Source organism: Protomyctophum bolini, assembly GCF_963924005.1.
Source record: "Protomyctophum bolini genome assembly, chromosome: 22".
Lineage (NCBI taxonomy): Eukaryota > Metazoa > Chordata > Actinopteri > Myctophiformes > Myctophidae > Protomyctophum > Protomyctophum bolini.
Genome location: NC_137883.1, coordinates 26,849,783 through 26,877,608, shown reverse-complemented (window position 1 = coordinate 26,877,608; position 27,826 = coordinate 26,849,783). Strand labels below are relative to the sequence as shown.

At 41.4% G+C, this 27,826-nt stretch overlaps 1 protein-coding gene across 1 annotated transcript; it reads right to left on the bottom strand.

The window, feature by feature from the left end:
- Window positions 1–62: 62 nt before the first annotated feature.
- Window positions 63–27,522, bottom strand: nup188 (nucleoporin 188). The gene is made up of 43 exons (XM_080755408.1): window positions 27,490–27,522; window positions 25,720–25,774; window positions 25,458–25,531; window positions 25,196–25,280; window positions 25,024–25,104; window positions 24,880–24,924; window positions 24,368–24,460; window positions 22,972–23,091; window positions 22,549–22,760; window positions 22,099–22,213; window positions 21,177–21,377; window positions 20,540–20,629; window positions 19,959–20,024; window positions 19,727–19,846; window positions 19,517–19,643; window positions 18,932–19,090; window positions 18,713–18,839; window positions 18,418–18,505; window positions 17,821–17,897; window positions 17,594–17,708; window positions 17,135–17,255; window positions 16,744–16,810; window positions 15,977–16,102; window positions 15,514–15,754; window positions 13,919–14,125; window positions 12,369–12,538; window positions 11,444–11,513; window positions 11,273–11,340; window positions 10,466–10,664; window positions 10,025–10,102; window positions 9,496–9,581; window positions 9,216–9,361; window positions 8,609–8,790; window positions 7,969–8,169; window positions 6,392–6,484; window positions 5,823–5,975; window positions 5,199–5,336; window positions 4,980–5,054; window positions 4,148–4,363; window positions 3,284–3,415; window positions 2,917–2,990; window positions 2,012–2,141; window positions 63–1,730 (listed from the first exon to the last, which is right to left on the bottom strand). Exons 1-43 carry the CDS (start codon window positions 27,513–27,515, stop codon window positions 1,551–1,553), a joined length of 5,229 nt encoding a protein of 1,742 aa, XP_080611534.1. The 5' UTR covers window positions 27,516–27,522; the 3' UTR covers window positions 63–1,550.
- Between the last annotated feature and the right edge of the window lie 304 nt (window positions 27,523–27,826).

Genomic DNA, 27,826 nt, shown 5'->3' with positions numbered 1-27,826 from the left:
GTATTTGAGACATTTAAATAATAAATATTTTACATTTAGGTTGAGAATACATGAGACAGACATGTTTAGTCCCTTTTATTAGCACTCCCCCTGTTCCCCCAGTACAAATGTTGGCAACTTCTTTGACATACATACAAGATGAAAGAGGTTAACGAGTGGAGTATAATTAAAAGCAAACTCCACATCAAAAAAGTTTTGTTCTTAGAATAAATGCTATTCCATTCGCCAACCTCCATGAAAATCAAGACATAATAGGAAAATAAGCAAACGGTAAGAATATACAGAGTAAGCTTCTTTTTTTTTAATAACTGCTCCATTACTACCAATACATGAAAATGCTATTTGACAATGCTTTTAAAAGGATACATAATCTTTCACTCCATTGACATAGCTGGATGTCTGGTCATCAAGTGATACCAAAGTGACCTATAAAACTAGGCCTTGGAAAGACGAATCACAGTCAAGCTGATGTTAAATAGCACCCATTTGTCTATAGATTCCCTTCCGGAAGCAATTGTATATAAATACGCCGCTCTATTCATTCATAGAGCATAAACCTTTTCCTCTTCTTCTTTTTTCTAAAGCTGGACCATAGTAATAGCCAAACAGATGCATACATCACTATGTCAAATCCAAGTATTACGTGAAGAATTTAGGAAGAGGCATTTTTGAAAGATGACTTAACACATACAGTTGTAGAAAAAGAAACTGGCTGTGTAAAATTCAACTGTAACCTTGGTCATATATTTGTATAACAAGTAGCTTCAAAATCAATTTAATCAACACATACTGTAATACTAGAAATGGTTCTGGGTCTGTCTATCTGTCAGCACTACTTCAAGTAAAGTGCTGGAAGGAAAATTCGGTTGGTTCTGTCAAAGAGAACCATGCTTTCCATGTACCAACAGCATTAAAAATGTATATACTGTATATATCATCTGTTTGGCAGAAACCTTGTAGGCATGTCCATATTTCAACGTGAGTGTCATGCAAAAGTAGTAAAAAGCCAATCTACAATGGGTTGCAATGAGATATTACAGGCCTTGGACTCCTCAGCAATGTCAGCATAGGCCAAAGCACTGTTGCTTTGGGTATCAACAGGCTCGGGGATCTGCAGGGTGTTAGTACTTCTCAAACTAATCCACCATCCCAGATCGGACCGCATTACTTTTTAAGTTAAGGCAATCTTAGTGATTTCCTAGACTATGTCAAATCCAAGTATTAGCACTAGCTTGCCACAGATGGCATCACAACATGCCTTGAAGAACTTTAGTTGCGTGGTACCCGCTCAGCGAGTGCCACCCAGTCAATGGCCTTCAGGGCAAAACGAAGCCTAACCCCTCAGTAGTTATCTTCAATGCTTTGCTAACCTTTCGAAGTGCTTATGTCTGTTTGTGGGTGTTATATTTAACCAATTTAAAGTATTAACAAGAGCTTTTGACTAAATAATTAATATATTGGACCCTTTAGAACACATTTCCTGAAAATGTATGGTTTTTGAACATACAAGGTTTCTGCCCAACAGCAGCAGATATGCTGCACATGACTGGCTATCTTTGCACAAGTCTGACGAAGGCCTGGACGAGCTGGATGATTGTCTCCTGGCCCTCATGGCTCCCCTTGGAGCCAGGCGTGGGAGGTTTTGTCTGAGAGGAAGGCAGAATGCCACTGGCTGGGGACGACGGAGATCCCCTACGGAAGTGACGAGACAGGCCAGAGAGAAGAGTGCTCTAGAAGGAGAGAAGAGAGATCGAAATAATTGCACTGAAAAACTAAAATACAAAATACCATTCATAACCTATATTTAACCATTTAAAACATATACCGTACTGTATAGTATACACTTGGTTAAGATCTACAAGCTTGTAGCTATGCCATTTTTGCCAAATGTCGATACATTTTTCCTAAACGTTTGCCTATTATGACATGGCCAGAAAGTTTTAAAGCTTAGATAATTTAAAAACGGTTATTAACTAGAACTGAAAGAACAGATAAAGCCAGGTGGTCTCACCAATTCAGAGCTGAGCTCTTGCTTGAGCCTCTGCTTGTCTCTAGGGAGGATAGTGGGGTCCTTTAGACACCGTACAGCTTGGGAGATTAGCACGTAGAAACAGTTCTCCATTGTGAACATCAGTAAAGACCTGGACAGAGAGAGATCAATTTAAAAAGGCCCCCCTCCAGCCAATTTGGTTTCCTTTCCATTTTCACCTCTAATATAAAGTCATGCCCAAAATAGGGTCACTAGGTTGCAATGCATGGAATATTGGTGGAATATTGCTCTTTAGTCTCTACCTTCACCTAGTATAAGATAAAGATAAAATATGTGTAAATGTAGTCCACATTTGATACAGATAGCCTACTTCCAACTTGGTCGTACATCACTTTTTTTTCAAGTGCAGCTGAAAATGTTGAACTTCATACTCAAAATGTGAAAGATTTAGTCAAAAATACAAATACAAAATAGTGCCTGGGGAATCCATGTATAGTAATACGAGTTGGTTACTACAAGTTGGCACTGAAGGGGTATCTCAGCATTCTTAGAATTATTTCTGTGAACCAGGGCCAAATGTGTCAGGAAATGTAGGGATTTAAGTGTTTCCCATATAATACCAATCCAAATAATACTTAACCCATTCTGAACGGGAACCCATTTTGGTGTTAGCATCATGTCGTGCTTTAGCTATTGAAAAATAGCAGATCTACAAGCTCATAGCGCGCCACCGAGTGGCGTGCTACGAGCTTGTAGGTCTGCTATTTTTGAAAAATTGAAGAACGACTGACATTTTTAGAATCTGATCTCAGGTCAGAATGGGTTCATCAGACCAGTGTGTGTCCAGTGGAAACCTCGTATGAATCTGATCTCAGGTCAGAATGGGTTAAACACAGGGAAGAAAGAGGCCTAGTCTGCCTACTTACTTGAGTGCTTGGATCTCCTCTGATGATGCTAATGAGGCTATACTCAATGAAACTGGCTCTTTCTTCTTCTCCATCTGCTCATCGAAACAACAGAGTTGGGGAGACAAAGGCTATTAGGAGCACAAAATACAATAAACGTAAGAGAAAAATGAAATCAATGGGTGAAAGCCGATTTGGTACGTGCACATCGTAGACACTGGGAAATGACAACGTTGGTTGTAATGTAAACTAGCATTGAAAACTGTGCTTTTTATTTTACATACTGTAGCTAATTGTTTACACCTAGTTTTAGCAACGGAAGCCAAGATATTGTGCCCAGTCTCTCTTGAGCAAAGCATTTAGAAACTGACTGGTGAGGGGCACCTACCTCTCCTAACATGATGAGGGCCACATTAATGGTGGCCAGCAGAGTTCCAAAGGAAGGAGGCACATCTGGGTCAAAGGGTGATGTTGTGAAGCTGAGTACAAACAGGGTCCTATACTCTGCCAAATCCATACACTGACACAGACAGAGAGAGATGCACGTTATTCCATACAATGACACAGAGATACACACTGTGGAGATAACACATTATTAATTGGATGCCTTGAGGTTTGTGAGGCGTGCCTGAGCAAGCCAATAGGTGAGCGAGTACCCACGCTGAACAGATGGCAAATGGCCTTGCATCAACAAAAACAGCCTCTGAGTTGGTGAGCCGTGGTGGATGGCGATTATTACAAACTGGCATCAGCTTTAAAAAATAACCGACACACTCACAATGTGACGATTGCGACACACTGTGAACTTGTAGACTGGCTATCTTGTGGCAATCTTAAATTTGTATTTTTTTAAGCGATTTCACAATGAGGGGCCACAGCCAGAGACTACAGCTACTGTATTTGGGTGTCCTTGGCATGGAAAAGTTTGGGATACCCTAGCAGATCCTCAACACACTACACATTGTGTGAATGTGTTCACACCTGAAAATGGGAGGGGGGACACATCATTTAACACTGTGCAAATACAGTGACAGTTAAAAGTGAAAGTGGGATTACAGTACTAGTTGAAATGAAGAAAATGCCAGCACTCATTGTATGTCCTTTATTTACCTCCGACGTTGATAATGAACTCGTTTCAGCCTGTGTGGCCTTCGTCAGCTTTATCATATCATTAGAACCCGCAGGTTGTCTGCTTCGGCAGTACTTTCTTACTCTGATTACAAGCAGTACAAGCATTGTGTGTGGTACCAACCTGGTCGAGTAGGATCTGGCAGCAGTCTGGAGTGAAGTGTTGCAAAGTAGCCAGTGTTTTGCTGAGGATCTTCAGAAGGCTGCACTGTACAGCCAGCAGGGCCTTCTGCTCGGCCTCCTCCCTCTCCCCTCCACCGGCAGCGTCCTTGGAGGGAGTCTGGGCTGACCGCTGGGATCTTGGGAGAGGACCAGGGGGTAACGCCTCACCATTTTTCACCTAAAAATTACATTTTTACTTTACAAATTATACATAATCATAATAGGCAAACGGCCTAGCACAGAGCTGTGAGCTTGTAAATCTGCTATTTTTGCCATTTGAAGTACAATACTGTAACACAAAGCACAGCAGTGCATATCATTTCTTAACGCATTTTGGGCGGGAACCCCTTTTGGTGTTCATTATGTTATGCTTTAGCTATTGAAAAATAGCAGATCTACAAGCTCATAGCATGCCACCAAGTGGTGCACTACCAGCTTGTAGGTCTGCTATTTTTGAAAAATCATGAAAATATTTATTTCAGAAAACTGGAGGATTTAGAAGATTTTCTTTTAAATTTCGAGGTCAGGCCTAAATGGGTTAAAGTAGTGGTTATCAAAGTGGGACCCCCAGAGGTCCTTGGGGTGGTTGGTACCCAGAACATACTCCAGTATAATCACCAGCTAGACATTAGCCCCAATGAGAGAATGTATAATAATGACTATTCAGATGATCATAGGTTTCACTCTCACTCGCAGTGTAGACAGTGGTAGAATTGTGTACACACAACATCTAATAAAACAAAAAGTACTTTTTGATTTCAAAACAATGTAAATAAAATATGTGTGAGTGAGACCTGGAGATAGTGATGGAGCATCTTCTTGCTATGGAGGAGATATGTACATGTCTGACACAGGTAACACAGGTTCACCTGCATGTAGAGAGAAACGCAACCAAAACCAGAAAGGTTAGAAAGCTGTACTGTCTGTTAAAGTATCAAAGATATAACTAAAGGCAACAATAGCATCCATTCGTCTACTCTAGCCGGTATCATTTTGTTTCTCTTGGGACGAACCTGTACATCTCGGAGTAGCTTGGGCAGGTGGAACTGCCATTCCTTGCAAAAGCTGGAGAGCTGCAGCAGGAAACCCACGGTGTGGTCAGCCTCGTCCAGACACACCAGACTCTGCACCGTGCGCACTGCATTCAGACACTAAGGCAGCACAGAAGGAGAAGCATTAAGCCTGATCCGTTGCAGTGTTGATTCGGCCAGCAATTTATTTTATTTTTATTTTTAGTCATAGTCTCTTGAATAGTTCTCATTTAGTTTTAGTCACATTTTTAGTTACCTGGAATAATTTAGTGTTGGTCTAGTTTTAGTTGACTAAATGTCAATGTAAAATGTATTTTGTCAGGCCTTGATGGCGTAATGCCCGATAGCCGATCTACAAACTCACAATGCGTCGCAGCGCGCACACACACACACACACACACACACACACACACACACACACACACACACACACACACACACACACACACACACACACACACACACACACACACACACACACACACACACACACACACACACACACACACACACACACACACACACACACACACACACACACACACACACACACACACACACACACACACACACACACACACACACACACACACACACACACCTTACCTGCAGTATGCGTTCTTGATGTACTCCAACAAAGTCAAGAGCTTCATTGATGAAGTTGTAGCGCAGCGTCTTGAGCAGACTCTCCATGAGAGACATACACAGTCGGTACACCCCTGGCCAGCAGGGGGAGTCCTGGCCTTTGCGAGAGAAACCCTGGACAGACACATTATAGAGTGTAGCTATGCAGTTAACACAGGAGGGAAATTTAGTTTATTCTTCGATTATTATTATTTTCCTACGCCAATAATGCTGCTGCTGACAAAAAGTCAGTCTAATCAGCTCAACTGATGATTTCTAACGTGATTCATCCGTTCTCAAATCTTCTATTAACGGCTAGGTGTGCCGTCATGCTCATTTCAGCACGGCTGGAGAGCCTACTGTATTTCAACCAATTGCTTGGCCAAAATAACTCATTCCACTTTTGTCTTTTTTCTTCTTTTTTGGGCGACTCATCTGCGTACCATCAGAGGAGGGACCACCAACCTGTGGTACACGTACCACAGGTTGATGACTGATTTAAAAGTCGATACATGTTTCAGACAGTGTAAACTAAAGCTCCGTTCTTTTACCTGTGAGGCTCCATTTGAAGAGCCTTCATACACGCTGAGCAGTGGAAGACAGATGCTCTGAATGACTCCAGCTCCAGCAACGGCAGCTGCCCCCTGCAAGGACAATTTGAGAGGTAAATGTGACAAGGCTTGCACCAGGGGGGGGGGGGGGGGGGGGCGTATTTCACTTTTACATAACATTTCAGTTTATTTTCACTTTTCTACTCTCAGATTGTCGTGTTCACCGACACCGTTTTTATAACTTGCTTGGTTCAAAATTTACATATTTGATATTCATTTGATCAATGCTCCATCTGTTTGACCGCCAGGATTAATTAATCTATCTATCGTGCATTGCCAATGTTTTATCGCGCACAACCCTTATTTTGAAGAGCCAAATATCCGTAACCGGATGTTACAATGACAAAATGATATGTGTGGTCACTGTGGTGTCTTGACTCTTGACCGGTTGTTGTTCTCTCGGTCGGTGGTAAAAAAAAACCAGACCGTGAGTATCACAGCGCCTGCTATCGGCCGTTGAAAAACCTTGTTTTCACCAGAAACGACATTCATTGTGCCGATTTGGAGATACAGGCCATTGAAAGCAGCACATAGAGTGCAAGTGGATGTGCGCGCATCTTCAAAATGGTCACGGCCACTGTCCCACTTTGACTGTTATGCTAACGAGCTGCAGCTAACGATTCGATCCGATCAAAACATGTTAGATAGATACTAAATTGATCCCAGAGGGGAAATTCAGATGGTCCCACAGCTCATACAGGCATACAATAAGGTTAAAAATACAGTACAAAAAGGGGGGGCACGGGTTAGGGTTAAAAAGGTGTCACTAGATATTGCACGTAGACCCATAAATAACTAAAAATCACACCCGTGTAAAGTGAGTGGTGCAACTCCGTGTGGGGGTCCCCGGAAGACCCACGGCGAGCCGCCCCACGTCCGAAACGGTAGAGAAATGAGTTACCATGTGAGGGTCCCTCTACTGTACTGTACTGTCACTGTACTGTACTGGCACACGCAAAATCAATATACAGTTAATAAGTGCGTGTCTGTTTGTGTGTGTGTGTGTGTGTGTGTGTTAGGTTGCGCACAGGTGGTGAAAAACAACCATGCTATTTTCGTGCTCATACCCACCAACCCAGCCAGCCAGCCACCCAGCCACACACAGCTCCGTAAGGGAGTGGATGCACCACTCAAAAATTGGATTAAAGAATATAAACCCTGGAAAACGTAGTCTACGGTTCTGGCAGGCTTCACGATTAATTTAATCCTACGGTTCTGGTGGGCTCTGTGTTAAGGCAGCTTGAGAAAAGAAATCACAGGCTTATGGCATAATAGTGGTTTGTTGTGGGGTTTTTTTGTTTTGTTTGGTTGTTTGTTACTTTGTAAAGCGTCCTTGGGTTCATGTAAGGCACTATATAAATTCAAGCTATTATTATTATTATTGAGTGCTTGGATGTTGCATGACGGTAGACATTAAAATGACCCCAAAAGTGATTTGAAGTGAAATACACCTTTCATGTGAAGGACTGATTTAAGTACAATGTCCCTGAAGGCACACAGTGTTTCGGTGCATTTACCTGCGGCGTGCGGGCCAGAGTGAGCAGCAGGTGCAACGCGGCCTCAGTGAAGTAAACGTTGTGCTTGGAGCGCAGACTGAGCTCCAGGGCACTGAGAACGGAGGGAAGAACTGGAACCTTCCTCATCACCGACACCCAGTGGTCTCCGTCCTCGTCGACGCGACACAGCTCCTTGGCTAAGTGCAGTGCCAGCACACAAACCTGACAATAGACGCACAGTATTGTCAGTATTTCTTCGACTAATACTATGACAACAAATGTCCGTCGACTACCTTTGTTAACTGACGAAAGCTAAATGGAAACTAAATTAAAACTAAGTTTAAAACTAACTATGATGACTAAAACTAAGACTAAAAATATTGACAATTTCATCAACAAATAAAAACTAGACTAAAATGTTAGGACGGGACTAGTGGACAAGAGATCCAGAATAAGTCATTTTACACTTTGTTGCATGGTGAAAATATTTTTTTCTCAGCAAGCCAAAACACATTTCAGTCGACTAAATCAACCGCAGATTTAGTCGACCAAAATTAGACACTAACCAATGTGACAAAAACTGTTCAAAAGACTATGACTAAAACAGAGAAAGAAATGTTGCCGTGCCGTCAAAATCAACAACACTATCCGCGGCACGCACCCCGTCTCTTTGGTCCTTTTGAAGACTGCGCGGAGCATCCGTCTCCATGCTGTCCTTGTCCTCCGGCACCACGTCTCCCGCCTGGCTCATGTGGCGAGTGCTGTCGATCAGGGCGAGGGCCTCGTCCTTCACCGTCTCGCAGACGCACAGCAGAAGCTGTGGCAGCTGGGATATTTCGCCGCCTAGTGAACGGTGAAATTGCAGGGTTGCTTTCATCCAACGACTAAATAGACACACATGCACCCTACTCTGTGTGTGTGTGTGTGTGTGTGTACTTTCATAAATGCTTTTTCCGTCTGGACTCAACGACGATATTTTCCTTCAAGCCATTAAGTAAGACCTGGCACGCATCTCGTGTTACCTTAGCTTTTAACCACTTTAAATATTATTTTAAAGTTTAGCTGCTGAAAAATAGCAGTGAAAATGTGTGCAAATCTTTGAATATATTATTTCACAGCGAACGCTTTTAACTCATATCTTTGCTTCTGGGGGGGGGGGGTCCCTGGAACATGCTTTTTTCTTTTTTTAGAAGAAATTCTTTGTAGAATCTGGTCTCAGGTCTTAACGGGTTAAGCCGGAGTCTAAAATGTGCTTGTAAGAGACGCACCATTGAGTCCCTGAATCTGCAGCACAGAGATGAGTGCAGAGAGGACCTTGGCCTTGGTCCTCTCCATCAACTGCTGGTCAGCCTGTAGGACGCTCTCCAGGATGAGGGACAGTGGGGACAGGACGTCGGGGGCTGTTGCCACCACACTGCAAAAGAAAAAGACACGGAATGGAGTGGAAAAACGTTCACATGCACAACTGTCAAACTCATCTTCACAAAATGCACATGTTCAGGACAGTACAGCGTATGTATGCACACACACACACACACACACACACACCTTCTCCACTGTTTGAGGAGGGTGAGCAGCAGAGTGGCCATCATGGATCCAAGACGCAGACACGGCACCGACGTAGGAACCATCAGCTAGGTGTGAGAGAAGCAGTGAGCGGTTCCAAAGCAGAACAGAGAAATGAGAAAATGTCACTTGCTGATGGACACATAATATAAAGCAATGAACAACAATAGATCAGTGGTTTTTAACCCTATTCATATCAAGGCCCATACCAATTAATGACATTTAGCCTCTCAGACCCAAAACATAGAATATTTTGTCGTTGTTGGAAGGCAAACGCTACTCAAAATAAAAATTCTTCTACATTTGCTCAATGTGTAGATTTGTAGATTTTACTCTTGACAGTTACAGATCTAATAAGGGTCCATTTGGTTACCAATACCAACTCTCCCTCATTTTACTGGGACCACTTGGAATCCCTTCAAGGACCACTGCTACTGCTGGTGGTCCCCGGACGACTGGTTGAAAAACCACTGTTTTGGATGACAATAACTTAATTATCCTGGTAACTCACAGCTGCTTTGGTGCCATCCAGGACGTCCATGAAGAGCTTCAGTCTAGTCGAGTCCTCCGTCAGGTGCATGACGTCAGACTACAGGCAAAGAACACGCGTCATTTAGCTCTAGAACAGGGGTGGGTAACTTTGACGATGGAGAGGGCCACTACAGTTCCACACTCACTCCAGATCATATCAAAAATAGCAGACCGTAAGCTTTTGACCATGAGCTTGTAAAAAATAATTCAAGATTTCAATCAATATAGCAAAAACAGCAAACCTACAAACTCAAACCGCGTCGCACTGCAACGCTTTTTGAGCTTGTAGGTCTTGTTAATATACAGTATCAGTATTCCAATATTAAACTGAGGGCCACATTAAGTGAAGATCTGCTATTATCAGCTAAAGTTTAAACATTTGAGAACAAAGTGGGTCGCCACGTCACTCATCAAGACATACGTGGCTGGTGGACAGGATGAGCAGCATCCTCCAGGCCGAGATGAGCATCTGGGTCTCAGAGAACGACTGGATGCCCTCCTCCCCTTCCGTCTCCGCCACATGGCACACCAACGCCTTGACGTACTGCGACCAGTACTCGTATCGCCTCCCGTTGGAGAACCTCTGCAACGCGTCCTTCAGGGACTGCTCCAGGGAGCCACTGTGACACCACAGAGAAGAGGCCAACGTTTAGGAACCCCATTAGATGCCAGGGACCCCAATAAGAGAAGATTTGTATGGCTCTAGCAGTGATTTTCAACCCATTTAATTTTAAAGGACCCCCAGTTTGACATGCATTAGTCAACGGACCCCTATTTAATAGCATTTCCATCTCTGGGAACCCCAATTTATATTGTAAAATCAATGCTAATTTAACTCTGAGAGTGACAAAGACTAATCTCACAACTGAACGTCACTACGTGTTGTTGTGAGCTTGTGGATTGGCTATTTTCGCTAGTAATTTTTGCACAAGGTCATACGGACAAAGGAGCATAAAATTGGGGATTTATTTATGAAACAAAATCACACCCATGTGAAGTGAGGGGCGCTCTATCATATTCATCATCTCATTCAGGCCATTGTCAATGGCATTTAATGATTGTGTTAGGACAAAGTTTGTGTTTACACACACTGAAAGCTGGACATAGGGGGGCTAGCACCTCCTATGAGGCCCCTCAAAAATACATAACATAAAATATGAACATACAAGATTTCTGCCATACAGCCATGTTATAGCAACCATAAAATTATTAAGAATGGAGAAATTACCTGACAACATAGTAGATCTCCAGGCCAATTATTTTCATAACAAAAGCACAGGTTTCCAGAACACAAGGCTAAGAGGAGAAAAATGTAAGACCATTAAGTTGACACATCTGAGATCCCTTTAATCAATATGGATGTATATTAGTCTATCAGGTTGTAAAAGTAAGTAAATACCTCTGTGGTGTCAGGAGGAGACGTGAGGGTTCCAAACAGAGGAGTTGTCAAATTTTCCCAAAACTTCTCTCTATGGAAAAGCAGCCATACATTAATTGTAATCAATTATCCATCAAATAAGAAATCCCACATTCTAGGGGTGCAACAGTTAATGAAATCGATTATAATAAAGAACCGATAATTTAACCAGTGAGGGCGAGAAGCGACCAAAGGGTGAGGTCCCACTGAAACAACACTTTGTTCTTAATACGGCACAGTTGAGAGGCAGGAGTTAAAACTATTAATCTGGTGTCAGTGTGGTCAGATGTACAGTAGAGTTGCTGGCCGGCTCCATATATGCAGATCTAGTATGTCAAACCATGATGTACTGTATGGCGATCCAGGGTTTGATGAGGTCAGTGTCGTGATCTTCATATATGGAGATCCCGGTGTTGATGAAAAACAGGTATGGCCAGGGTTCATGGCCATATTAGCATGTATTGAGTGTAGAGGGTTTGATGATATCAGTTGGAGATATGGAGACAGCCATACATGGAGCACGTCACTTGGCGTGACTCACGGCATTCCCATATATGGAGGCGTGACCGACCAACCAACCGACCAACTGACAGGTTTTGCCAGGTTTCATAGTAATCTGTGACCTTTGGTCGCAATAAAATAATTGATTACAATTATTTGGGGAATGGGGCAAAATAGGCAAAGACAAAATAATTCCAATATAGTAAAAATAGCAGATGTACAAGCTTACAATGTGTCTTGTGAGCTTGTAGATCAGCTATTTTCACTATTTCCGCATGACGCCGTTGTGCGACGAAGTATAAAATAACAGAAAAGTGTTATTTCGCACAGAAAATAGTTGACAGTTGCCACAATCCACAATCTTTCCCTGGTCAAAAGAAATAATAGCCAGAGACAAAATGCTTACTTTGTGCGAAGGACAGAGATGGCGCTGTCCCTCCGGTCCTGCCAGAGGGCCAGAAGGAAGGCCAGGGCGGCCCGGTGAAGCAGAGGAGGACACCAGTACTTGCCCTGCTGCTTGGAGTCAATGAGATCCAACACCACAGCAAGACAGCTCCATTCTCCCAAGAGGAACTCCTGCAGTGCGGGCAGGCCCAAAAAATGCCATTAAGTCACCAGAAACATTTTGGATCATTTAACAACAGGAGGAACCCTAGCATCCTAGGAGAAAATAGGCCAATATTTGCCGAAAAACTACAAACGCATTGCAACAAAATGCACTCTGAGATTGTAGCAGCTATTTTTTTTGCTATTTGATAAGGTGGTGTACAGGGTTAGTATACACAGAAGTGAGTGTCAATGATTTTGCCCTGTCAACAGATTACATTTTAGGGACTTAAGGTACACGTACACATGCTAGTAAATAAGTCATGTCCCGGTAGGAATATAATTACACATTTTATCTCAAACAAATAGTTTTCATTTAGTTTTAGTCACCTGGGATGTTTAGTGTTAGTCTAGTTTTAGTCTAATAAATATCATAGGATTTTAGTCGACTAAATCCCCAGTTGATTTAGTCGACTAAAAAGTATTTTAGCGGTCCTCGATGCCATCGTAATGACTGATTTTACACTTGTGACACGTTGTGAGCTTGTAGATCTGCAATTTGTTCAGCTTTCAACCAAGTGGAAAATTGCTTCTACTATATAAACCTTTTAGTCTAGTTTTTATTTCTTGACGAAATTGTCAATATATGTAGTCTTACTTTTAGTCATCATAGCTTAGCTTTATTTAGTTTCCATTTAGTTTGTCAGCGAAAAAAAGGTAGTCGACGAACATTTTGTGTCATAGTTTTGGTTGATGAAATCAACGCTGCTTCGGTCTCCTCACCTTTGAGCCGTCGCTTCCATCTATGACCTCCAGATTAAAAAAGGTGTCCTCACCTTTGAGCCGTCGCTTCCATCTATGACCTCCAGATTAAAAAAGGTCTCCTCACCTTTGAGCCGTCGCTTCCATCTATGACCTCCAGATTAAAAAAGGTCTCCTCACCTTTGAGCCGTCGCTTCCATCTATGACCTCCAGATTAAAAAAGGTCTCCTCACCTTTGAGCCGTCGCTTCCATCTATGACCTCCAGATTAAAAAAGGTCTCCTCACCTTTGAGCCGTCGCTTCCATCTATGACCTCCAGATTAAAAAAGGTCTCCTCACCTTTGAGCCGTCGCTTCCATCTATGACCTCCAGATTAAAGGTCTCCTCACCTTTGAGCCGTCGCTTCCATCTATGACCTCCAGATTAAAGGTCTCCTCACCTTTGAGCCGTCGCTTCCATCTATGACCTCCAGATTAAAAAAGGTCTCCTCACCTTTGAGCCGTCGCTTCCATCTATGACCTCCAGATTAAAAAAGGTCTCCTCACCTTTGAGCCGTCGCTTCCATCTATGACCTCCAGATTAAAGGTCTCCTCACCTTTGAGCCGTCGCTTCCATCTATGACCTCCAGATTGATAAAGGTCTCCTCACCTTTGAGCCGTCGCTTCCATCTATGACCTCCAGATTGAGGAAGAGCTCGATGAGCCCAGGCTGAGTCTCCACAGCCACTGTGAGGAACTCCAGGATCATCACTTTGATCCTCATGTCCTCCGTCTTGCTCTGCAGTCGCGTCAAGAAGGCATCTCGGATGGCTGCCGCGTCGCTGCCCAGACACGCATACACCGACATGGGCGCCACCTTGGGGACAAAACAAAAAGACAATTTGGGGTAATGTGTCACTCAAATCCTTTTTTTTTTTTTTTTTAACGAAATGTGGACTGGAGATGACTGAAGTCATACTGATGATGTCACAGAACTGCAGCAACAGTAACAGTCTAAAAAAGGCTTAAGTGGTTAAAGGGACATTTCACTGCTGGAAGAAAGTCACTCAATGTTAACAGTTTGACTGCGGGATTAAATAATCATGATCCTCATCTAAACAATGAAAACATAAATTGTGTAACTCGTGATTGGGAGGGAAGCTGTTCTACATCAATTAACTCGGGGAAACAGTCTAAAAAAGGCTTAAGTGGTTAAAGGGACATTTCACTGCTGGAAGAAAGTCACTCAATGTTAACAGTTTGACTGCGGGATTAAATAATCATGATCCTCATCTAAACAATGAAAACATAAATTGTGTAACTCGTGATTGGGAGGGAAGCTGTTCTACATCAATTAACTCGGGGAAACTCGTTAATGGGAGGGAAAGTGTTAATAGTATTTGTAGTAGATAACAGTAGCACAATTTGAAATGTGCATCCTATGGCCAGACATATAATGAAGTCTGTGTGTTTGACTAGGGTTTGACTGGATTGCTGCATTCCTACAATGACCATAATGCTTTGGTGCACTGCCCCTCCTTGTGGAGAGAGGGGGAAGGCTGCATGGAGTTGTGACTTGTAGTCCAGGAAGGAAGTGAGACCACATTTTCATGACATTTTATTTTGGTCATGAACATGGCGTCATGACTAAAATATAAAATAAAACACATATTACACACATACAAACCCCAGGAAAGACAACTAATGGGAGATTAATCACACATCAGTATCGGCCGATTCTAGTTGTTTTTAGATTAATCGGCATCGGCTCGATTAATCAATCAGACCAATTAAGCAATCGGTCCGATTAATCAGTCTGTCTTTTCAGATAAATAAGCCCAAAGTAACAGCTTGAACAGATCATCTACAAGCTCACAATATTAAAGATAAAGTATTTATTTAAGTTAAATCTGACTTGCCTAAGCCTGCAGTGCAGACAGTTTTTTCAGAATGGACAAAATTATTATAATTTTTCAATACAGAATGAGATCATATCAACGGTATCGGTAATATCGGTTATCGGAACATGACAGCAATTAATTATATCGGGTATCGATTTCGTCCAAAATGTCTCATCGGCACATCCCTAGTTTCTTGTGTCCTAAACATCTAATAAGATCTGGTTTAATGAATTGGCTGACATAAAACATATATACATTTTTTAAATTGATTAAAGTAAAGCACTAAGAAAATAACTAGCTGCAATCTCATCAAATACTGTACATGAATTAATTACAGTTGTCAAGTAATGTCGAGCTGCCTTACCGTGGCAAGCCTCTTCAGCAACTGGATGGCCAGACGTGGGAGAGCGGGGTCATGTTTATGGTAGATGTACTTGGCCAGGACAGCGATCAGGTTGGTCCCATGGCCCCCATGCTGGGTCAGGGCCTGTTCCAGCGGGGACACCACGTCAGAGGGCGGCTTCAGGCGGATCACGTTGTTGGTGACGGAGAAAGCCAACTTCACCGTCTGGATGAGGATCTGACCTGGGCCTTCAGAGCCACCACTAGAAGATTATTTTTAAAGAAAAAAGGCAAAGATATATCACAGTTTAATAGTGACCACCATGCTTCATGTTTTCTATATATAAATAGAAATGGGGGGAAAAAGGCATTCAACAGACAGTTGAAGTAGCATAATATATACAGTAGATCAGATACTGGGCAGGATAACAATAGACATCATTATTAATTATTTTGTAAAGTATTTGTTTGTAATTCAGTCATACCTGCCGGGCTGTGCGGCTATAACCATATCGATGGTGTCTACTCCAACCCCCATGATGTTGACCACGGCCTGGCCTGCTTCAGTGTTAGCCAGGCTATAGATGCACAGAGACTGCAGGGTGGGAGTACTGGAGCAGGAGAGAGCATGGACATTTGGTTCTATGAAGGCTGGTGAATTGCATAGAGTATTTAGCAGCATCCATATAGTTTGAAGAACTATAACTGTCTCTGGCTTGGCTCATGTGATAAGTGCTGTCAAACCCTGAACCTAACCATACATACAGCCTTGATATGTGTTTTTTCAACAGGCCGAAAACTGAATTATCGGCACCTGCTAAAACCGAATATAACTACTTAGATTTCAACTGAATAATGAAACCACTCTGATGTGAGCTTACAAGCTTAATACAGTGTACTGTAGTGGCAAGAAAATAATTGTAAGCAGTACATGCTTTTCTCCAAGATAATTATTTTTCAAGAAGCTAATAGTTTGTTAAATTAATGTATTTTAAATGACTCTAGCTTGCTAGTATCAACAGTACTAGCAAACATATGAGTATCTTGTGGATAATCTCCTGGCAGAGATTAATATGATTATAATAGGACTGTGTCAGGCAGGGTTCAAAGCACAGTTAATGTTAAACACTACTGGATGTTAAAAAGTTTATAGTAGATGGATTGTTACCACTAACTATCCCAAAGCCATAACGTGAGAATGCAAATAATAATAAGTATTGCATGAAACATAAACTGTGGAGATCATTCTTACCTGACTTGATCCTCTCCCTCTGGAGTGAGGTTGAGAATGGCATGGACCAGCTCCAAGATCAGACAGCCTGCATTGAACAAGAACAGTAGCAGCATTAACTAATGTAATAAATAACCATACAGCCACTGTAGCCTCATCTAGAGGCAGACCGACTGCAGATGTTTGCGTCAAAAAACAATTTGAGTGAGCTAGCCCACTGTCTACTGATGTTTAGACGGACATTTTGTCAAATTGTGCAACAAAGTGGAATCAAATCAAATCAAAGAAACCTTTGAAAATTTAAAAATTCTATTATACCCAATCTACAGTAGCATACTACCTTTGAAAAATCCCGATACTAATGTCTAAAAAAAATAAAAAAGTAATGAGTCATGTTGTTACATCCTCTCACCTATCCTTTCTCTGACACCATAGGTGTTGTAGCGCCACTTATGGTAGGTGGGCAGCATCTCCTTCAACACCAGCAGTACACATGGAATCAGGCCTTTGTTCTGAGTGCTGCCCAGCTGACCCTGGGATTAACAGAACAAGCAAAAAAAAAGAGTTGTTATAGGCAGGTTGCTATGCATGGTAAGATCACAAATGCATGTGAATGAGTGTCAACTAAAGTAGTGCTATCATTAATTCAATGTTCATGTCATGGACGGATATGCATTTGACCACGGACACCCATTTGAAAAGGTTTTTTGCCAGGATTATTGAAACGAGTATTTTCAAAGGATTAATGTTCCAAGGTTTTTCAAAATGCTTCAGTTCATTTAGCTGGAGACTCCACCAAGAGGCAGTTTCTGGACCTAACATTGAGAACCACTGCACTAATTGATGTGAAATTCTTTCAGTAGTACGCTACCTTGACTAGGGTTGTGATGAGGCGCAGGAAGGCAATGGTCACAGCATACTCTCCCCTAGGCTGCTCGATAAGAACCAGCAGGTTCCCATAGTTACCTGCCTTCATGCCTTCGGCACTGCAAAGAATACATTTGGTTTTATTAAATAATTCCCCTTAGCAAAAATGGAATACCTCATTCTCCTATATATTTGGTAGCTCTCCATTAAAGCCATTCAAACTCCAGGTACCTTATGCATTGGGCCATGTTTGTCAAGGGGCTGGCGGCGAAGGGGAGGAAGCCTGTGTGATGCAGACTGGACCATACCTGAAGGAAGAAAGGCAAGTGTGGGTCAAATATATTAGGTTAAAGGCGTGACTTATTAGGGGTGTAATACTGTAATGTAACAAATTCACAGTTCGGTTTGATAAAGTATAGGGGCGCTAACCCCTCCAATGCATGGTTTTCGGAAATTACGTCATAGGCCAGCCAAGTCCATGGACTTTTAATATTTGTCAAGAGACTAATTATACATTTCCCTTCTTTTATGGAGAGGCTTTTTGGAGGCAAGCGTAGAATAGAAATCTAAAATAATAATAGACAGATGGATACATTCATACAGTGAATAAGGGAACTGAAAGGGATTTGTTTAAAACCCTGCATTCTCCACTATTAACTATCCATGGATACACTGCAGTGATTTATTTTGCCCTGTTTGAATCTGCTGGGAAAGGCTATATAATGCTTTGAGGGTTTTTAGTTGCATCTTGACATGTTCAAGGTATGATATAAATATCTGTAGTTACACCTGTAAAAAGAACATAGCCAATACATTCAGAGTGCCTACCTTCCCTGGCATCCTGGCAGCCAACGCGATAAGGCAGTTTACACAAGAGGCGATCACATCCACTGGAGGGTTGATGACCGATGTTAACCTGATGGATACATGGATAAAAAGTATATTAAATAGATTCATAACATGCAAGTCAAAAGTATACTGTGTTTTAACAAGAGAAAACACAATTAGCTTTTAACCACATAAGCTCTATATACTAGATGCAATGTTCAAGTAGATAATGTTCAGCCAGCGCTGTACTCAATGGAATTCACTAGCTAGTAGGTACAGGTAGGGAACAACTTGCCTCTGCAGCAACAAGTAGATTCGAGATGTAAGTGGCAACAGACAATCGGACACAGTCCAGTCTGTACTTATGACCTTGTGGACCAGATCCAGGATGGGCTTCACACGTTCACAGTGAGCCATCACATCTACAGAAGGGGGAAGAGGGTTCATCGTTCGCCACAACAACACATTCAATACGGTTTTGAATTTGTAATGTGTTTGGGTCCAGTCAGGTTACCTGCCGTTGAAACCACATGCAGCAGCATCTCAACCTCACACGTGAAGAGAGTCCATGAGCTGTAGGAGTAGTCCCAGCGCACTATGTAGGTCTGGTCACTCCGCACCCCCACCTGACCAAACACTCCTTGAGGCATCCGCAAGTTAGTCTGTCCCAGGCCTGAGGGTCAGGATATAACAGCAGTACACCATGAAGAATGGATATATCAGAGGGCGCATTAGCAGAAAACAGCTACATAGTTCAAAATGAATCCAAGCAACACGCTTTTAGGCAAGTTCAAATTGCAACATTTAAAATTGTGCAAAGACTTCACTTAAAATTTAAGTTTATCGTCACCTCATAAGTTTACAGTAATACAAGAGTGGTTGAAATTTGTTTCCAGACAAGCTTCTACGAATCCAACCAAAGTTAATCATAAGAAAAAGGAAAGCGTACCCGTCTCAAACACAGGAGACATAGTTTAGCAGAAGACATCAAATACATAATACATAAATGTGAGTATATTCACATTTATATATGGTCATAAATACATTTAGCGACAATGTGACAGCCTGTATCATATTCATAACCATCAACCACACTAACCAAAGGGGTAGAGGAGCTTGGCTGTCTGTCTCCTCCACAGTGTCTCGTCATCTTTGGACACTATGTCATTGGGCTTATGTTTGTAGCTTTCTGTGTAGAAGGACATCTTGTCTAGGAACGTGTACACCTGCCACATAGAGGAATCTATGAACACATTTCCAGATACATGATATAATGTAGGTTTATGCATGTGTGTGTTTATGTCAATACCCTTTTTGCCGTTGACTTGTTTGACAGAAGAGCAGTCAGGAGCTGTAACAGGGGTCCTATTTTGTGAGGGAACATCCCGACAGCACTGTCCAGAATCATTCCTAATCCCATGTTGGGCTTCTGAATGAAAAAATGAAAAATTACAATTCCATATGGCAATAACTATAACTATACTAAAAATGATTTGCTTCTTTTCATCAAGAAAGGCTGTTTCAACTGAATTTCTCCTCACCATTTCCCAAAAGACCTCGGCCAAGCTGGGAGCAGAAAGGACGTCACAGGCAGTGTTGATCAAGTCCTGTGGAAGCAATGTGTTGTTATTAGTGGTCTTTGTAACATGATGTCCATTTGTAACTATGAGAATGTACAAAAGACCCTTACATGTTGATTTTGTTACATTTGGAGTGTTAATTTAAGGTTTTTTTTAGGGGTTCAGAGTCTTGCTCAAGGACACTTCGACACTATCTCTGGTTCGAACTGGCAACCTTGTGGTTTCCATCCAGCCACTCTACCCCTGAGCCACCGCCACCACCGCAGGGCCATTATTTAGGCCTGACCTCAAAATTTAAAAAAATATTCTTATTTTCTGAAATAAATATTTTCACGATTTTTCAAAAATAGCAGATCTACAAGCTCGTAGCGCGCCACTCGGTGGGGCGCTATGAGCTTGTAGATCTGCTATTTTTGAAAAATCAATAGATAAATTATAACATGTTTAAAACACCAAAAGAGGTTCCAGCCCAAAATGGGTTAATATGATAGAAACAGGCCTCTAGGCCAGTAGTTTTCTAACGTAATTTCAAAAGATGATACCTGTTGGTTGCCCAGAGTGTCTTCTTCAAAGGATGTGATGACAAATGAAAGGAGGCCATAGATGCACATCTTTGCTGTGCTTGCTGTGCACTAGAAAATAGACAATGCAACACACAGAATGAACAGATGTATATGTAATTATGTTATGTTATTTGAATGTATAGTTAACAGTACAGGTAGCAATAACATGAAAACAGGTATGAATTTTAGGCTTGTGCAACATAAGGAAAGGAACAGGTTACATGATAGTGCCACTCTGATAGCATTAAAATGTTTGCAAAAATCAAACAATTCTTAAGCGCATGTCTCAGCTCTCTCAGTAATACTTTCAAAGTATATTCCCAAGAGCATTTTGCAACAATGATTTCTTCTGCAGCCCTAGCATTGCCATTAGTTGCCCTTACCCTAAGATGTTTTATATCATGGGGTAATTGGTCAAATTAATACATTTGGAAGAAAGTGGAAAAAGATCAGTTGGCTAAAAAATAAAATACGTTATGTTACAAATTACTTAATTGAAAAAGAACAAGGCAGGCATGCAATAAAAAAAATTAAGGTGGGCAGGGGTGTGAATGACGTGTGTGAAGGACATTTATTATTTATAAAACATCCCAAACGTATTTGCCTGCTCCCTTACATTATTCCCAGAGACGCCCAGGCCCTGCAGCATGGTGGACAGGTACTGGAAGACCCCCAGCTGCAGGGAGGCGTTGCCTATCTTCCTGATGACAGGGCTGGATTCATCTGGCTTCAGCGTGTGTCTCAGCAGGACCCAGGCCAGCAGCACAGGCCCGTGATGAGGAATGTCACCGAAGGTAAGCAGCAGCTGGTCCATTTCCTGGGAGGGAACATTTATCTCTTACATATTTCTAGGAAGGAAGCTCACAGCTCGTTGTGGTGCGACGTGTAGTGAGCTTTTGGATCTGCTATTTTCACTTCTGTCTTTTTTACTAGCCTTTTTAGGACATTATGCAATTCATGAAGAAATTACCTCATTTTAGACACAACAGACCAATGGTGATAAGATTTTTAGCAATAGGATCAAGTAACTGTAGATCTTTGCTCTAGTTCCATTAGGGCTGCACACAGTTTCAAAATATTCTGATATTACACCACCAGACATTTGGACCACAAGTCAAATCGGGATCAAAGTGTGGAAATTTGGGGGAGGGGTTAGGGTTACTCCCTTCAGACAGAAAATGTATGTTCACTGACTGATCAATTTAAAAACTGCTGATGCTATATGGGTCACGTGGTGTTGTGTGCTACTAGCCTACGTCACTCATAGAAAGTCAGCTGTTTGCAAGGCGGCATTTTCATGAATGGAAAGAGAGAGGGGGTGAACGGGGAAGGTCCAACTTTGTTGACCGCAAATCGCTTTTTACTATGCTGTGATTCACTGTGGTAAACTTCTAACTTTAATAAACATAACTAAAGCAGTACCCTGGCCTGGAGCAGTGATTCTCATATGACAACGACTGACGCAGCGAGTCTGACAGCTAAAACATTTCCCCGCTTTAGCCTCTCGCCGTCATACGCTATAGACGCCATACACAAACCTTGCTGACGTCAGGAGTGTTGGAGAACTGGTGCTGCTCAGTGCTGTCCTCCAGGGCACATTTATGAAGAAAGTCTACGTCCATTCCCTCAACAAGGATCAGAGAGCTAAAATAACTGCAGCCAGACAAAACATAAAAAAGGAAGAAAAGCATAAACCAAAACATTGATTAGTTAATAGATAAATGATACAGGCTAAAATAAATGACTAATGCTGGACTAATAATATACACCTTTCCTTTATTTCTATAAATATCCTCAATTGGATTGATTACCCTTCCTCTTACACTTGGGGATTTAGCATTTTATTATGAAGCAAAAACGATAGAGGGTCAGTTTCAAAGTTAAATTATCCTTTTATCTTTAAACACTGCAATGAACCTCTGACCAGCATTTAGAATATGAGTCCCCTCAATTCCCAGCTAATGAGAAACACACACGGAGTTTCTTACCCGATGCGCTCGACCAGAGTATCCATGCTTTTGTCCACTAGGTGTCGGTTGGTCTGCCGCAGGCCAAAGCCCTGTTCCTTGAACATCTTTGTAAAGCTCAGCAGGTCAGAGGGACTCATCTCAAAGTATGCATAATACAAGAAGAGGATCTCCAGCAACAGTGACTGTTCTCTCAGACACTGCAGGAACCACCGAGATACCTGCCTCTCCGTCTGGAAGCCAAACACAATGCTTTATATACTGTATATAGTAATATCATTATCTATTAACATACTGACTTTTATCTACTGTAGGTCACATCAATCTCCATTTCTCCTATACAATAATTGTGACGTATGCCCCCCCCCACCCCACCCCCCATACACAAACACACACCCCCAATCCCCCCTCCTGTGGTCAAAAATCTTTTAATTTTATTCTTACCATAAAGTTTCCATGTGTTTCCCATGTTGGTGCCTCTGCTTTGAATAAGTTCTCAAACTGAGACTGGTAGCTGCTAACCAGATCCTTCTCCAGTTTGTTAACACAATTTGAGTACTCTGCCTTTACAGAAACACAAAACATTAAATTACAGCAGAGCAAACTACAAATACAGTATTGTCGCTGTCTTGTCAGGCGGAAACACTTTACAGGGAATAAAGCCAAAAAAAGATAATCTCACGACTGAAATGTTTTGTTTTGTCAGCTCAAATCTTAATCTGTGATTTGTGAAACAGCAAGAAAGTAGCTAACGCTCTAGCGCCGTTTCCGAAACAATTAGCACAATATGTAAAATTATAATGTTCAGGCATTATCCTATGATCTTGCTGTTCTACATAAAGAAATTGAATATTGAGGCTTAAACCTTTGCTTTTATGAATTATCCAAGACAACTAAAATTTTCACGAGTGATAATAGATTATAAGTTTTCCTGGAAACCCCATAGAAATTATATCCGATCTAAACTAGCGAGAAGTGTTGCTTTAATAAAAGTGTTATGTACTTTTTGTGCATTTCTTTTACGGAAGATGCTTCTGAAAATGTTAAATCTTAAAATAACCAAAAACGTGAGCTTGCTGATCGGCTATTTTGCCTCCAAATGACTGAAATCACTTGTGGCGAGTGGCAACTGACAACTTCAATCCATCTAAAACCATAACTTTTCGGGAAATGGAATCCATTGTAGTTATTTAGTCAAACAATTACTATACTTTTCATTGGTTAAACCCTAAGGCCCTTAAAACAAGGCTCCAGACTTCCCAAAACAAACTGGTCAGGCTACTACTTGACCTCACTCTCGATAAACCACCAAGATACCCATGTACCCGTCTAAATACTTCCTTAATGTCAACGAAGTTCACACCCCCAACACCAGAGGGAGTTCAACAAACCATGTTCAACCCAGATTCGGCACAAACAAGGGACTAAATTATTTTCACTCCATGATTTCCTGTTTTTTATATAGAAGTGTATATTTGTTCGTCTCTAAAGAATTAATTGAAAAAGGTGGACCCTGTTGTAAACAAGTAATGCTTTATCAGTTTGCCGTCTACAGTAACATTCTTTAGTATTGAGTTGTGCTTTCATGTGAAATTTACCCATTCTGCAAACTGTTAATAAATACTTCAAACATATTTATAGAACCCAGAGACAGACGTAACCACTTTCACTTATATAAAAAAAAAATCTCCAATTGGCTATTTTTGTGACTTTTGTAAAATAAAGTAAATTACAAAAAAGGATTAGAAGGTTTCTGCCTGTTAATAATAATGTTATTTATTTATTCGGGAGAACTTAATGTAGTTGTGTTTGATCGGTGAGTGAAATCTTGACCTCTTACCCTGTAGGGATGTCTCTCATCCTGAAAATATGTCAACAGGAGTAGGACACATCTGAGTAAACAGATACGTTCCTCGTGGTAATATTCAGAAACCTGTGGGCCCACACAAAACACGTTTAACCCATTTAAGACCCGAGACCAGATCCTACAAATGTCTTCAAAATCCTAACAGTTTTCTGAAAAACCCATGTTTCTATGTCAGTGGTTCTCAAACTATTTCATGTCAAGGACCCCCAGAATGTTGTTCGGGGGACCCCCCCCCCCCCCCCTCCAGAAGCAAATATTTGAGTTAAAAACATTCACTGTGAAAGAATATGTATTCAAAGATGTGCACACATTTGCGAGACTTTTCAAAAATAGCAGATCTACAAGCTCATAGTGCGGCACTCAATGAGCTTGTAGATCTGCTATTTTTCAACATCTAAAGTTAAAAATAATGGTTAAAGTGGTTAAAAGGTGACACAGATGCATCCTTAGGTCTAAATCGGGGTAGAATATAAGTGTATACTGACCTTCAGCAGAAGGACTTGGCTTTGTCTCTCATCCTGAAGAACAGTCTGTAAAAAAGATGGTTTGTTGTAATATATCCACCACACCGTACATGAAAAGCACCACTAGTGTGGTTCTGTTGAGTGAATCCAAGTGGGCATACACACCTTTAATGAATTACGGGTTCCTCTGTAATCCTCTTGTAAGTAACACTGTAAAATCTGCACACTCTGTTGCTCATCAAGACCCTGCATCATGTACAATACATCCATAAATGATTATCATGACAAACAAAGGAAACCTGACATTTATATAAAGCAGCGTCTAACAAATTCTCACCAGCAATTTGCTGATCCTCAGGCCAAAATCCTTCAATGTTGGGGGCACATCTTTGTTGGCTTTAACTTTACCAGCAGATGATGTGCTGTAGACACAGGATAATGTCACTTACGGTACACTAGCAGCAACACTTTGTTAATGTTATACATTATTACACTGTGTTCCTTGTTTGAATCAAAGCAGGGTTTCCTGCAGACCTTTTTTGCCCCGGTGCAGCGCCATGCCAAAAAAAAGGAAACAGTGAAAGCTAGTGGAATTATACCTGGGTGGTTTATAGTAGCTCAGTCCTTGATGTAGCCGCTCCCAGTGTCTATCTAGTTCCGCCTCGATTTGAGCCTTCATCAATTAAGGGTTCATAAGGGGAGAGAAAACACATGCAAAATATAAAATATTTTCTTCTTTTCCCCCCCCCCGTTTCGTTTCAAATTACAAATGGTGTGGTAGACATCATGGCCTCCGACCACAAAACACTAGTTCATTAGTTAATTAACATGAATAGCCCTGTGAAGGTATAGAAGACATACCGGCTCTCGCAGTGCAGATCTTCCCAGTAATATGGTCCATAACTCTCGACTGCTCCTAACAATGGGTTTAATGGTGAGATGTTTATATTTCAAAAGCAGTGTACAAAAAGAACACACAGTAAAGGTGGTTGCACACTGGACGTGTTTTTTTGGAAAACCGGTGGAGAAACGCTGCTAAAAATCCGAAAAACGCACTCAGTGTGCAGGGACCTTAAATGTGTTGAGGTATGCAGGTACAGTATGTGGCAGCCATGAGGTGACTAAAATAAATAGGGCAGTCAATGGACATCCACTGGCTTGGTGGCACCGGCGTCGGGTCTAATTTGCCCAGTCAATCATTTAATCCACACTACGCACCTGCTTGGTGGTACAGTACAGTATACTCTGTTTATTTAACCCATCAGGATCTGAGTGTGAATCCAAATGCCTTCTAAATGAGTAGTTGTCACACTTTCAAGATTATTCAAAACTGTTTAAAGAAAACAGATGCACAAGCTTGCAGTGTGCTACAGTTCTAATAGAGCACTAGTGTCTCTAGAACAAGCTTGTGGCAATGTGCACCAAAAATGGATATACAAGCTCAGAACAATGAAGTTTTAATTCTTAAAATAATGAGAATTAAGAGTAAGTAGTTGTGGAAGGTTCAAAATAACAATTTTAATAGTTGCCCAGTCGGATGAGGTAGCCTGCAGATTAAGGGTCCCATGGGCAATGCACAGACATTTTATAATAATGAGCATAAGTGAGGACCATTTATATGAGTGGTCCTTTAATTGTCTGTTGCTGTGTGGAACCTTTAAAGATATTTTTGGGGCTTTATTGGACAGTGTACACTACAGTATGGTGACAGGATAAACATAATGCTAATGGTAGTATGAATATGAAAGAAACTGATTGTTTTACAAATTGCCTATGACTTGGATGTAGCCCAAACATTTACTAGACTCTCGTAGAGGTTTTTTTCGATTCTGACGAATCTCTCAGAATCGAAAAAAACCTCTATGAGTCTAAATGTTTGTTCTAACTTGGATGTATTATTTGACAAGTCAATACCATCATTTGTAAAATAAGGAAATATGCCTCCTACAAATCATAACTAAATATCAGTCACAAAGCAGTGGTGGTGGTACCCCCACCATCCTCATTTAGTTCCAATATTTAATTTGTCAATATTATTACTAAGCCATTCCAGTTAATAGTTAAGTCTAATGCTGCTCAACCAAACGCCACAATAGAACTGGGCCAACATGAGCCACCGCTGAAACACAAGCACCAAGAAAAGTCATCCACAATAAGCCTTTTAGCGTTTAAACTCAATTAACTTAGAGCCATTTTATGGACATGAGTCAGAACAGCAGGACGAGATGTACAAACTCGTTGCACCGGCATCTCGTTCGATCGAAAATTACGTATGTTCAACTGACAAGAGTGCCGACACTTTTCCCAGTTGAGCCGTGTAAATAGAATACGTGTAAAATAACTATTTAGCCTTCAACTTCATGCGGTTGAAAAGTAACACAGCTGCTGTTGTTGTCATCATGCGGTGTGTGTGTGTGTGTGTGTGTGTGTGTGCAGCATAAGCGGCTATGCTAAAATAACGTGGCGGCAACTACACAACTTGTCCCACTCTGAATTCAGTGTTAAGGCCAGCTGTGAGATAATGGATATACGTTAAGGAGATTTGGAAAATGCTGCTGTTCGCCATTGGCAAATGTCATTGTAATTGGCTGCAATGAACACAACAAAAAAGTTTAACGTTCGTTGTTTTACCTGACACAAATCTCCGAGTCCGCCATCTTTTTTTCCTGCCATGTGATTGGATGTCATTTGTCTTCCGTTTCCGTCTCTTTCCCCGCCTACTGTTTTTTTTCCTTTTTTTCCCCCATAAATAAATATTATACACATATATTTTTAAGTAATAGGAAAACCCCAAATGTACACACATTACATTTACGATGTAAGATAAACAATAGTGCATTATAGAAAAAAAAGAAATGGAAAATAGCAGGCCGGGATATGTTTTTCCCCCTTTTTTTTTTTTTTTTTTAAGCAGTCTGTGACCAAATGACGAAATGAGTTAAATTGATGTGGATGGAGATAATGTTAC

Coding starts and splice junctions, on each gene's coding strand:
- nup188 (XM_080755408.1), bottom strand. CDS start 27,515: ATGGCGGACTCGGAGATTTGTGTCAG. Junction 22,761..22,971: donor AAACACATGGAAACTTTATG/GTAAGAATAAAA, acceptor TTTGGCTTCCAG/ACGGAGAGGCAGGTATCTCG. Junction 5,976..6,391: donor CTTCAAATGGAGCCTCACAG/GTAAAAGAACGG, acceptor GTGTCTGTCCAG/GGTTTCTCTCGCAAAGGCCA.